This window comes from Microchirus variegatus, assembly GCF_963457635.1.
Source record: "Microchirus variegatus genome assembly, chromosome: 7".
Taxonomy (NCBI): Eukaryota; Metazoa; Chordata; class Actinopteri; order Pleuronectiformes; family Soleidae; genus Microchirus; species Microchirus variegatus.
Genome location: NC_139808.1, coordinates 9,305,559 through 9,319,924, shown reverse-complemented (window position 1 = coordinate 9,319,924; position 14,366 = coordinate 9,305,559). Strand labels below are relative to the sequence as shown.

The 14,366-nt window shown below is 40.4% G+C and overlaps 1 protein-coding gene across 1 annotated transcript in view; it reads right to left on the bottom strand.

The window, feature by feature from the left end:
* The window catches only part of igsf21a (immunoglobin superfamily, member 21a), a gene marked incomplete at both ends in the record, with an annotated part of 161,976 nt that overhangs the window by 13,434 nt on the left and 134,176 nt on the right, over positions 1-14,366 (bottom strand). The window contains one exon of the mRNA XM_083892836.1: positions 3,168-3,651. Within this exon, the coding sequence (XP_083748962.1) occupies positions 3,168-3,651 (484 nt within the window). The remainder of the gene's footprint in view (positions 1-3,167; positions 3,652-14,366) is intronic.

The window sequence follows — 14,366 nt, the reverse complement described above, 5'->3', positions numbered from 1 at the left end:
GGACAAAAACAACCTGCTAGGTACACATGACAAATCTTTAACAAAAAAAAAAAAACACAGACATTTACATCAAAATAACCATTAACATATGCACACACACACACACACAACAACAACAACACACAAAACATTAGCCCAAAACACACACAAATCACAGCCGCCTTCCTTAGACGGAGCATCTGCTCTTTTATTATCACAGTCTGGCAAAGCAGTGACTGGGAAATGTGAGCAAGCTTCTCCGCACTACCATACAGTGTATGAAATGAGAATCACCACTTGTCTAATAATGCTGAATAATAAAGACCTGAGCTCATCTAAAACCACGGCAAAGAACTTCTTTTAATAATTAAGATGCGCATTGTTCATGAACACAATCAAAGGGAGCGGAATGGATCGGCCCGAGCAATGTCATAGCACTTTTTTAGTCTCTCATGGACTGGCGCCAGCCTCGGGTCCATTAATATGTTAAGCACGCAGCCGACCATGAATATTCATGAAATGTAATACAACACTGGTCGATTGTCAGACTGTTGCTGTCTCAAGATTGCAATATTAAATCTCTGAAAGATTTATTACTTATGGGTACTGCGAAGACCTCCTTTTCATTTCCTGACCAAACACACCTGAGAGAACCAAGAGATTGTGTGAGTACACACGGTCACAGTCTCTTAGACAGATCCAACGCAATTATGCACTTAGAGCGGCATATTGTAAAAGCGCTAATATGAATTAACAAGTGCTTATTTTTTCTCTTCAATTATCTTTCGATGTGCGGGCAAAAATGAGCGTCTGATGATTTTTTTGTCTCATGTCTTCAAAAGGAAAAAAAAACAAAAAAAACAAATGAAAAACTTCAAACACAGAGACAGAGAGAAAAGCTTGTCAAAATATTAGCACTTAGCAGAATTCCCACAGGACCCAGTGTCTTTAGGGAGAATTGTCTGCATGTGATACCGTGGAACTATATTTCTGTCCACTTGAGGATTATTCCATTTGAAAAAAAATAAAATAAATGATATCAGACATTTCATTGTCAGAAAAGTAACTACACCAATCTGGGCCAAATATGTTTAGACTTGTTATAATTACAGTTATTTCAAAGATAAGCCTAGTAAAATCTCATAAATAAATCTATACATCTTATAAATATATTAAAAACCATGAGAAATTGATTGACAAACAGGTTGTTTTCACAGGTTTTGTGAGGTGTGAAATAACACGGTGAGGTTTACATCTTTTTTATGAGATCTTTTGAATAATGGCAGCCTCGTCCTTTGAGTTAGTTTCTTATTTTGAACTAAAATCTGGTTGATTTTGATTTGATTTATTGGGATCTCCATTAGCTGGAGCCATAACCATAGCTGTTATTCAGCTATTTTGACAGGTACAGCACAAAGGACTGTCCCATTCTCACGAATTGAGACCCTGTAGATTAACAACAGTGTCTCAGTACACCATCAAAAGAAAACTGCGACAACTCGCAATGATCCAAAATGAGGGCGACATTGGCAAAGCTTTTTTTTTTTTTTGCACATTTTTGCATCAATGTAAGACACATTTCGAGGACAGTCATCTCGTAAACCAACGGCAGTAGTGCAGGACCGGGTACAGTTAGTCATAAGTGAATTGGTAAACTGCTGATAAAGCACGCAGAGGGTTTTTATATTTGAAGAGAAATTATAGCTCTCATGCTTCACGGAGCTATATCTTTCGACACACCTCCAAAATCCTGAACAGAGGACTGGCGAGAACATGTTTTCAGTCTTTTCTACAAATTCTCGGGCACTCTTTTCCTAACAGGTATAATGTGAGCAGAGGAGAATCTCTGCAGCTGTTTAGATGCACTTTAAAGATCCAAGGAGTCTCCAGTGTGAAAACACTTGCTCCAAACCAAGTGAGCGAGCTATTGTGTGGACATAAATGTGCTGATTACGTTATGTCAGATCATAACATATCTCTCCTGATACCAAAAAGAGAACAAGATTCCACTTCGAAATGATACAGACAATTTCTAGACATCAACTTGACCACAGCTGCTCACCAGCATAGTGAGAGGGGTGTTTCTTAATGAAATGAAAGGTGGTAATGCTGACAATGAGACGCAATTGCAACAAGCAAATATGTACCTGCCACAGCATCTGAGTGCCCGTCTGCCTTCGAAAGCCTTAAGTGCATTTTATGGAAGATAATGTCTCTGTTTACTGTATCAGGGTGACATGGCTCGTCTCCAGGACAACCATGCCAACGTATTACTTGTAAAGGGAATACATTACAAGCCATCTAAGTGTTTAGATATGCATTTTCTTTTCATCGCAGTATTAAAACTAAACCCTATGGCTCCTGTAATTCTAAAAAGACAGACAAGAATTACATGGAGGGGCAGCATTTGCAGAGATTCTTCCCGATCCTATAACATTGGCCAGTGCGTCTCAATTCCCATTTTGACTCCTTACTCTTGTATTCAGGTTGTGTTAACTCAATCAACTCGATGAATTGCCCTGTCAGTCATTTGGACTTTTGCACGTTAACGCCAAACTCACAATCTGCTCAGGTGTGACACAATTAAACAGGATCAAATGAAAATCAGTGTCGTTCTGAGTACATTATGCAATGGAGACATAAGAGGACCCAGAAAATGAACACAAGGAGTCAGCCAGGGACTTAAATGAAAGAGGAGATAAGAAGACAGTGTATGTCAATCTTGTCGAAGTGGGGGTGAGGTCAAGGAATGAGAATAAGGCGACGTCTACATTACTCCATTTTCAAATAAAAAACACTGCCGTCTAAACTACTCTGCTGTTTTAGAGTCCCAGAATGGAGATCTTTGAAAACAATGACGCAGTTATCTGCATTTGCTTCCCGACTTGTTCTTATCAGCCACAACACAACTATCAACTGTGCACAAAAGACTCCATTAAAACTTTATCAGTCTCATAATGGAAATCCTAGTGGTCATACTTTTTTTTTTAGCACAATTGTTTCCTCATCAGTAGTACTTTCAGAAACTAAGCAAACAATTGCAGAGAAGCGTGTCGGCTATGTGTTTACACGAGCACACACGCACGTCTCTTTCGTGTGATCTGTGTTTATATAAGTATATTTTTATGAATGCTCCTGGATACAGATGTAAAATAACAGCTTAGTGGCTTAGTGAGAACCATACTCACCCAGTGTGATCTCTGTCTGCATTGGCATAGACAACGCCGCGTGCTTGACTTCACAGCTGAACAGGGCGTCATTATCCAGCTGAGGATTGAGCGTCCAGGTGAGCCGAGCCTGCACCACCACCGAGCCGTCGCTCTGGGGGACGTGAGTGTGGCTGAAGTAGTAGAGAGGGTCTGTGCTGTGCACCCAGCGGGGGAACTCTCGGCTCACCACCGTTTCTGGGATGACCTCTGTCGCGGGGCTGGGCTCGTGGGCCTGCTGGCCCTGCGTGTGGACACGCTGGGGAACGTCCGTGTTGAGACGGGACGACCGCGCTTCGGGGTCCAAAAGGGAGAGGGACCGCTGGAGCTTAGTATCATCGAGGTCCCGGCTGATGAGCGGCCTCGCTCCTCTTACCCCGGCTGAGCCACCTCCCACCTGCTCCCCAGAGGAGGGTTGAGAGTAGGAGATCACCTCGATCAGCTCCCCATCACGCTTGAAGTAGACCTTAGAATGGAGAGCAGAGCACAATATTAAATTTTTCACTGAATGATAGCAGGAAAAACATTAATGCATGTGTTTTAAAATTAAATGCACTGTGTGTAAGAAATCTATTATATTAAGACTTTTCCAGATTTGCAGACCCTAGCTGTCATAACAAAGTGGCCTACTGATTATTTCACTTTTAGGAAATGATTTTAGCCATTTAGTAGCATGCACTGCCAATTTAAAAGGTTTCCCCCAGAACATTACAAGGATTTCGACACAAATGCATTAACCTATCAACATCTCTGGCTGCCAAATCTCCTGACAGCACATGACCTGCAGATATTTGCATTAAAATAATGTTCTATAGTCACTGATTGTGGTGTGAGAAACAAATATGCTCCTGTTTTTGCTGCAGAAATAAAATGGTAATAATAATAATAATAATAATAATAATGCTCCCCATCTCTTTTGGGGATCATTGGACATTTGAATTAATTTCCAAAAAAGATCAAAGAGCCATTATTGTAAACAGTGCATTTCGCTGCACTGTGTGAGGTTTCTGTGAGGAGGTGGTGGGAGCTTGCTTTGATATGGTGCCACCTCTAGGGCCAATGCCTCAGTGGGTAAACAGCACTAATGAGTATAAATAAATCAGGATAAGGCCAAGCCCTTGAGGAATAATGATCGTTTTACATTCACAATAGGGCTCAGACTATAATCAACAATGCAGCTTTGCAGTGTGTGACCTTTCTATAAAAAACAAATTCACCTTTTAAATTTCAAGACATGTTCTTTCCTGAGCACTTACACAAATCCGACAATGGATATACATAAAAAAAAAACAAACAAAAAAAAACAATGTCATCAGCTTATCTGTGAATGTTGAGGAGTAACACATTTATTGGTTAAATTTAAATCAAGCTTCATTTTAGATACTTTCACTGATGGATAGGGGATGACTGTGTCAGCACCTTTGCTGCTGAGGCTATGTTTGCCACAACAGATGCAACATCATTATATTACAAGCTGTGTCGTGCTGCTTGGTTGTATCACAGTATTTATAGCAAGCGCTAAAAACTTTCTTATGTCTGCTATCAGAGCAAGCTGGTGCACATCCACATGGAGCCGTGTACCCTTGCTCAAAGGTGTTCAGCAGTACTCATTGTTGTCAGCACCATAGATCAAAATTAATAAAATAAAAACTCTAATGACTTTTTCCTCCTCATCAACTTGGTGCTACTGTTGAGTCTTGAATTACTCTGTGGCCCCATCTACCTGCAGTGCACTTTTAGTACACAGGGAGGGATGTTTGCTCACTTTTAAAAGATGCACAGAAGTCCTTATATGTTGCAATAGAGTTTTTTTTTTTTTTTTGAATTTGTTTAATTAGGCACAGCTTTTGATCAGAGTATGTTTTGCTCATTGTTCCTATAAAGTGTGATAATAAATTAACCTTGTTGGAGAAATTTTGAACTCTCGCAGTGGTGCGGTGTGTTGTTAAAAGATGACTAATGAGTGTGCCTTCAAGTATAACCTTAGTTTTTAATTACGCACACACACACACCCACCCACATACACACACACACACACTTGTTAATTGAGCTAAGAGTCAGGTGAAGCACATGTTGTGTCTAGTGCTCTTATCATATACAGATGAAGTCCTCACGCAATGTTTCCCGTCCTCAAATTCGGCATTCACGATATCTACTTTTAAATGAATCATCCATCCATCCAACGCTGTGAGAGTGTGATGGGTGGGGGCATGGTACAGGTCACCAGCCTAACAATAAACTACGTTTATAATAACTTACCATCTACGCTCACGTTAACACATCTATCTATACATTGCAGGAACGTCTGTCTGCGTGTCTGTCTGTTAATCACATATCTTTGACATCTATTGACAGGCGTCTTGCTGTGAGCAGGAGTAACTGCAGTGCTAAGTTTGACGTTGTTTGGATAAGTAATATCAGTAAAGAAGCACTCGTTGACTTTCGCCGCTCTACTGTAGCCACTCCCCCTCTCACTCACACATGCAGCACTGTTGGGCTACCTGAGAGGATAAGAGGGTCTTTTGGCAGAATTACTAAATACACGCACAAAAACACGGACACTGCACTAGTACAGCATATTCAGAGTCTTCAATTAAGCTAATCTTAGGCTCACTTTACATAACGCTTTTCACGACAGCGGGACTGGCGACAGCGGGAACCCCGCGTAAAGAGAATTCCCGCTGTCGTAGTCCCGCCGTCTTGAAATTTTCGCCCGACAACTGCGAAGTGGTCACCCGACAACTTCAATGTGCGTATAAAGAGAACACGTCGGGCTCGCGATATCGGGAGGTCAGGGTTTAGGCGATTAGCACAAATCGTGCGCTAATTAGCATATACCGCCGGGCTTTTGTACGGGACCGTATCTATGTTCCCCGGGTCCTATGTTCCCCGGGTCCTATGTTCCCCGGGTCCTATGTTCCCCGGGTCCTATGTTTCCCGGGTCCTATGTTCCCCGCTTTGTATGTGACCGGGGAACATAGGACCCTTTCTCTAACCCTAATCCTAACCCTACCCTTTTTCAAATAAAGGGTCCTTTGTTCCCCTGTCACATACAAAGTGGACCTTTTTTGGGAAAAACGGGGAACATAGGACCCGGGAAACATAGGTACGACCCCCTTTTGTTCCAACAAAAAAAAATGGCGGGGGGTGAAGGAGGGCGTTGGACAAGCACCTCCGAAACCGACGAGATCCAGAAGAAGCTGGAGTCATCCAGGAACAAGATGGCCGACGTAAAAAACGCAACAGCGGATGCGGGAGGCCGGCTACGATCGTACAGTCGAGCAAGTAAAGAGGGACGTTGTAAGCGCTGCGGGTGTCCTGCCGGGCGGTGTGTCTAAAAGCGTGATGTAAAGTGGGCCTTAATCTGCATGTCACTGCACTGTATGAGGATGCTGCCCATAGAAACCCACATGCACACAAGGAGAAAGAAAAGGACCTGGTTAAACCTGTATCCAAACTTGGGGCCTTCTTGCTGTGAGGCAAATACACAAACCATCAAACTACCCTATGTGCCCCCAGACTAAAGAACAAGTGTCATTACATTGAATTTTACCATGCGTGATCGTTGAACACCCATGACTCTTAATCTGTATTAACCTCATGCTCTCAGTAAGGCCTAGGCCTGACTGAACAAAATGAGTTCAGTCATGCAATGGGACGTGGGAACATCAACCTCAGATCCACGATGACCTAACTGCATCTGCTGCTAACTCCTACAGCTACTCGACAACTTGCAAAGGGAAGCTTTTTTCGGCAGGAACGAAAAACACATCATTAATTATCACAGCAGGTGGAGAGACAGCAGCATGGATTAGAGCGATCGGTGCACCTGTTTGGTAGCTTTTGTTGGACAAAATGATGCAGGCGCACAAAAACACCTGTGCTGGCTGTGGGTTAGTATCATGGTGGTTTCATTCTGTAAGGTCAGATATGCAATTTGTTTCCACGGGCATTGACAGACAAGTTAATAGGCAGGCATAAAGAAAATATTGACTTTGTCTGCATAACATGACACATTGTATGAAAATGTTTCCCCGCTCCAGATCTCAAAATAACACCTACACTGAGGTGATATACCTGCAGCACTACATCAAGCATCCATTTCCTTATTCATAGTAATCCCGTCGTGACTAAATCTCACTCTTTTCCATCTGTCTGCTTGAGGTATAATAAAAGGAATCGATGAAAGTTTCATCAAAAACTGAATAAATGGTATGACGGATATGTTGCTACGGGCGAGTGAGTGAAGTGTTATTTCGGTGTCATTATGCTGCAGTTCTGCTCCCTTTTCATTTCCCCTTTCATTAGGAGCAACAGATCACATACTGTATAGTATATGGCTGTGGAAATACTAGAGACGTAGATATAAACAGACACGTATAGGAATTAGACTATTAAGGGAGTTGAGTGAACCGAGGAATGTGTTCCAGTCAGTGTTGATTAGGATTTGTCAGATATTCCTGCAGTGTGTCATCATAATGTCATAGATTTTTCATGCCTGAAACACAGTATGTTTGCAGTGTTGGGGTCTGATGCACCAGCAATGCACACAGCAATGACTTGAATACATAAGTGAGTCGTGTTTTCATGCACGTGTTGGCTTTAATCAGTGTCATAGTCAAGTTCCAACCTCGAGTCCAAGTGAAGTAATATATATAAAAAATGTGCATTAAAAATAAATGGAATAATCCCAAATTCAAAGACGTTATTACTGCATATGTGTAATCTGGTATGTTGCTTATCTCTTTACAGATCTTTAGGCTGTGAGCAAATGTTCAAATGTATAAAATGAATTGAAATGTTATATTGAATGGCATTTTTAAATATACTGGGAAGAGTATCGTCTATTAAGAAGAGACAGAGAGAGAGAGAGAGAGAGAGAGAGAGTATACGTGGTGTCTGTGCCTCAACAAATGAGCCGCCAGGACACTTTATAATTAATATTAATATTAACCAACGTACAGTTTATCTTAAATTCCAAGCATAATTAAGGTGACACCCGCCGTCACATTAAAAATGGCCTGTGTTCCTATATAAGCTGAAAGCTAATTTGCAAAAATCTAATTTCCCACATTTCCTTGTTCGACAGACATAAGAGAAAACATCAGTTCTTTCTTTGTGTTTCAGTAGGAGAGCAAACACTAATCCATTTCTCTATGTATGATTGTTATATACAGTATATTCCTCAAAATGAAATTTAGGCTATTTTGATGCTGTGTGACTTGCCGTTCATCGATGTATTCCTACAGCCATTGTGTATTTATACATATTATACATTAATATTATTCAGCTTGTTAGCAAATACACATAAGGCTCGGAAATTAGTACTTTTTCTCACATAAAGGGGGGATTTATTTATTTTTTAATTGCTGTCAGATTGTTCTCTTAGAGACGGTGTTACTGTGTGGCATAAACATGATTATCAGTTATTGGTTGTAAATCTCCAAATACTTCATAGTCTAATATGTGCAGACAATTAAAGGGACACTGTGTAGTATTTATGGGTTTAGATTACCCTAAATCCACTTTTTATATACATATTATGTGCTCCTGCATTGTCTAGTCGCTGTAAAAATAGTTTTTGTTTCATTTTCGTAGTGTTTCAAAAAGTCATGTAAAATAACATGGTCGCGGGCCGAGGCTGAGAGCGGAACTTTTTACGCGTTTAGAATGGAGGACCACACATATTTTACAGCGATACACAAAAGACACAATTATACATCTGAATAAATACTAGAACCTCATCTGCTGACACGGAGAAAGACGACGAGGACGACATTTTGACCGGCTGAGGATACCGTAGCGCTCAGGGAAGGGAGGGGGTGAGCAGAGGAGCAGTTCGTTGTTGTAAATTTCAGCCTCTCCTCTAGATGTCACTATAAACTACTTACTTCACCTTTAAATGAAACCAGGCAAAAACAAGCAACTTACTTCACTGAAATGAATTAACACAGACAAAAAGGAGATGTAATTGTAAGCTGTAGCCCGTACACAATGGCGTGGTGGTGGTGGTGGTGGTGACGTTAAGCCGGGGTGGCATGAGAAGGGTTTTGCTTTATTTTTTGTTTTTCCCCTGTGAATAGACAGTGATGAAAGCACCTGCACTGTGTGAACTGCCAAGCCTCCCCCACCTGGGTAACATCTTAAATCTGAAACCTTTTTGACAATGTAACAATCATGCATCGGTCCATATACACCTCCACGCTGCTGCAATTAATCGTGGCAGTGTCAAACGGACAAGATGGTAATTTTCATGGTGGCAGGGTGACTCAATGAAAGAGAAGAAGCAGGAGAAAAGGGCAGAGAACGAAGGAGGAGGCAGACGGAAAGATCCTGGCCATGACTTAATCAGCTTTCCTTCTTATTATTAACCGTCATTATCTTTCCTCTTTTCAATCAGTGCTTGCTTGTACTCCGAGGATGTTCTAATGAGTGGCACTGGGAAGCTATTACTGATATGTCACCAGCTTTGCTTCAGCGGCGTCAAATGCTGACAGATCTTGAAACATAATGCGAGACACTTTAAACACATGCGGCCCATTATGTATCCAGCTCTCTCCAAGCTGCGCTGGAAATGTGGTGCATGGGGTTTTTCCCCCAAAAAAGTTGTGGAGTGCGGCGGCTTATGAAAAACTTCCAAAAACTTTGTCTGTAATGATGTAACACAGGTAAACCTCATCATGAGAGAATTGGATAGAAACATAGAAATATATTGCCCTACTCTTCGGGGGGAAATTACAAGACAAAAAGAGGTAAAATAGACCCAAAACATTCATGAATGCAGGGTCATGGGAAATGTATGTTTATTGTTTCACTGCCAATATAAATAGAAATAACAATAACATGGTTCAGTTAAACTTGCACACTGCTTCCTATTAGCGCCTATCGCTTATTCCTTATAGCGTAGCGGGCCACCACGCTATAATGCGCTATGATGAACCCTGAGCTATGGAGTATATGATGACCCCGTGCTTAGGGTGACATTAAGAAAACATCATTTCTACTCTATTTTAATCTCTGGTATGCATATAATGTGATTTAGACACCCAGAAGCAGCTTTAATTACATGCCAAACACATTTTGGCACTGTTGAAAAGAACAACATTTAACCATTTACTGTTTAGTTCTACAATTTGCATTTTTTTTCATTACATTTTTGAAGAACCGGAAAGTAGACATGACCCAGAAGAAGAAACAGAAGGGAATGTCTGAAACGGCTTCTAATGCTAGTACAGATATTCATACAACAGTAGGATAAATGGTCTACATTAGGGCAGGATGTATCGTCAGACATTAAGGCTTCAAGGATGCAAAACATGTTTGTTTTTTGTCTTAATGGACATTATGTCTTTGGCTTTATGCATCTCTGATTATATAAAAAGGTGTTGAATTGAAGGTTGCGTTAAAGTATCTCGATTCCTTTAAGACTGTGGTGATCTATGACACAATGGTTCCATCACAGCAACGGCAAGAGCCAATTATGCAGCTTGTACATGTTAGTTGTTCACATACACACACACAGAATACAGAGGTTTATATAAACTGAACAAAAGACTCGTCCAGGTAGAGATGGATAAATGACAGCGAATTAAGGAGTCTTACACTGCACATCTTCTTTCACGATTACCCCCCCCCCCCCCCTTTTAATGTGGTCGCATTATTTTTGCACTTTTAATATGAAAAATACTAAAGGTAAAAAAAAATAAAATGTAAACATTTTGTAACAAAAATAAATAAATAAATAAGACGATGATAAAAATAACACTGACAGCACAAACACCCTGTATCCTCACCGGATGTTTTCTTTTAATTACTTCACAGGATTTAGGCTGATCAGCAGCATCATCAGCAAGTCTTGTATTTCACAAGTTTATCCCGTTTCTCTACATTTCTTCTATTATATTCTAAGCCGCAAGGCTTACACTTGCCATGAGAACAAACAATGTTTTTGCGCGTCAGGAAAGACAGCAACATGATGGTGTCTGTGAGGTTGAACGTGAATAAAAAAAAAAGAAGACATAACCTCAGGATTATAAAAAGATTACCTCAAAATAATACGGTATATATATATACTGTATCTTTATTGTATTTGTTTCGCTTCCATTGCACCCAAATGACCAAGAGTAGTTTATTTATTTGACCTTTTTCATAAATGAATGTCAGTTTCAACTTTGCCTCAGAAAGAGCTGACAAAACAGTATTTTATAATCCAAAAAAATTGCATACGTCTCATGCCGAACACTCGTTATGTTCACTATGGGAGATTGAGCTTGATTTAATAAGGTCATGTTAAACAAACATATTTTAATGTCAGACATACCAGAGAATGATGATACTAGTGGGCCACTATTAGGACCAGGCAATTGCGATGACATGACATTGAAAATAGATCTAACAGCTCATTCTGCAACAAGCCCCCGGGCAGCAGCACTGACAAAGACTAAATGAGTTTCATCAAGAAGGAACGGCAGCCATTTGAAGTCGGTTACATAACTGGGCCAAAGCAGTGACATTCAAGCAAACACTTACAAACCTAATAATGAGGTTTTGTTATGCAGCGTGACTTTAGACAAAAAAAAAAAAAAAAAAGAGCAAATGGTCAGTGAAATTCATAAGATGCACAATATGGTGCAAAAGCTTGGCTTGGGGGAGGACTGGTGGCACAGTAACTCATGACGCAGACTCCGATAAGACTATACTTCTAAAATCTATCTATGAAAGCTGTCAGGCTTTGTTTTCCTGAGCTTTGATTTAGTTCAACTATATAAGGCAACTTTGACAGACTGTGGGCAACTCCCCCGCAAAAAACAATAGAAAACTCTTAAAGGTGGACATGCTTTTTTCCCTCAGTATTTATAGAATTGTCCATCTTTACTTGTCATAGACCTTATTTTTTAGTGGCAACAAGTGAGCAGACATTCGCCATTATTTTTGTGCGAGACATGCGGTTTGGTATTTGCGGTCAGCAGTTATGCTTTATGCAGCAGGCAGGACAACAACTTTATAAGAGCCTAGAAAAACATGCATCCTATGTGTAGTCATGGGTTTGTTTAAAGGTCCCATTCTATACCCTATTTCCACAAGTTAACCTAGTTCCCTGGTGTCCTAATGAGGATGAAGCACCACAGCAGTTCAATCACCCTGCCAAAACAGCCCTGTTCAGAACGCTTTGTTTAGTAGCATCTCTTTAAAAAAAAAAAAAAAAAAAAAAAAAAAAAACCATAAAACGAAACTTAAGGGACAAGAAATTAAATCAGCCACAGAGCTAACAGCAGTTAGCATTTAATAAAGTGATCATTTGGAGGCTCTAGCACGCACATTGCCGTCATTTTTACATGTATCCCCCGAACAGATAAATCCTCTGAGGTTGGAAGTTTGTGTAGGACTCTGTGCTGCACTGTGGAGCCAAGAATAGAACTTTTCGCAGACTTCCGGTTTTCGGAAGCTGTTGCCCTCGCCAGCACTCGCATGTTTTACGGATAAAGCGAAGCTCCACGAGACAACAATTCCAGGAATTTAGCATCTTGTGATGTCCCAAGGAGCACAGAAGTCAACATCGCATGTTTTATCTCCTGTACTTAGACTGAGGAGGACCACAAAAACATGAGTGAGTCCTCTTTTTTCACACTTTGGCGACAGATAGGGCCTCCAGAGTCCCTAATATAAGTATTAAAATCATTAAAAAGTAGATTTTACATAATATGGGACCTTTAAATGAAACGCTTAAAGACAACACAAGCTGAAAATGTGAATAAAGTGTGCTCTACCGGTGTAGCAGGTAAAACTACAGCTAATTATGATTAAGTGTTGTCAGTGGTCTGAGTTGGTGTCCCGAATAACAGTCGATATATTTATGTAATTTAAACTACATTTAGTAAATCATTATTTCAAGCAACAGTACAAAATAATTAAAAATATCCTCATTCCCCATGTCGTCCTCGCACTCCTAGAATTATTACACAGATGAGGAACGCAAACACGCTCCGTTCACAGATGCATGAAGGACACAAATATCAAAAAAGGCCATACAAATATACAAAAATTGGCCCTTTAGTTTCTTCTGCATTCAAAAATAAAGCCTACAGCTCATCATTTAAGTGTAAACACTCGTTTGTTTGCCAATCGGATCTTGTATATGATGCAAACAAGTGACTGAAGTGAGTCCTCATCCAAGCACATAGTGCAGGATCTGTACGTGAAGTTTCCTCCAATAGTTTTCTAGCTCACACAGTGAATCACAAATGCAACTTTAGAAAACACTTAACATGCTGTGAGAACACAAGGAACTCACAGACAGGTGTTTTCAGTTGTACTGGTTGATTAAACCTCTCACAGGACTGCGTGGGTGTGTGCACACTGTGCCATACTCGCATACTCTTAAGACTTCCAGTATAATGCAATACAACTCGCCTTCAAACACAATAAATGTGAGCACCCGTGTGGGTGTGCAGGACTCTCAAACAGTGGACTACACGGACATAATTATTCCAACACGAACAATACTGAATTAGATGCTGTCATGTAAAAGGCATCGCGGCATCATACTTGAAATAAACAACTGTAGGGACACTGTTCTTGGTAACACGTCACAAAAAAAAACAAGAACTCACAACCATCTCTAAAATAACTTAAAATAAACTGAAACAAGTAATTGGCCTCTATCAGGGTTTATTCTCCACATAGGGACCATAGAGATAGAGGATTATATCAGGATAGTCCAATGTTTTTATGAACCTTTCTTAGGTGCTTTTATCTGTGCGTTTTTTGGTCATTATTGTGTTGGAAGATCAATAAACTGAACTGACCCATGAACCCATGACCCATCAACTATTTTTTTTTAAACTCCAGGATGTCTTTATAGTCTTGAGATTTTATTGTGCCCTGCACAGATTAAACACACCCAGTGCCAGATGTAGCAAAGCAACACCGAATCATAACCAAGCCCCCTCCATGTTTCACAGTGGGGATAATGTTCTTTTCTTTGAGAGCTTCATTTTTCAGTCCATGAACAAAGAGCTGTTGTGATGATGATGCTTAAAACTCGCCAGTGGTGTCTCAGCAGTTCAAAGAAAAATCTGCTCTGGCACCTTTATAAGGATATTATCAGATAAAGACATGTGGAACATTCTGAGCTTCTTCCAATTATCATGACTTAATTGGATTACTCGCACCAGGGAATGT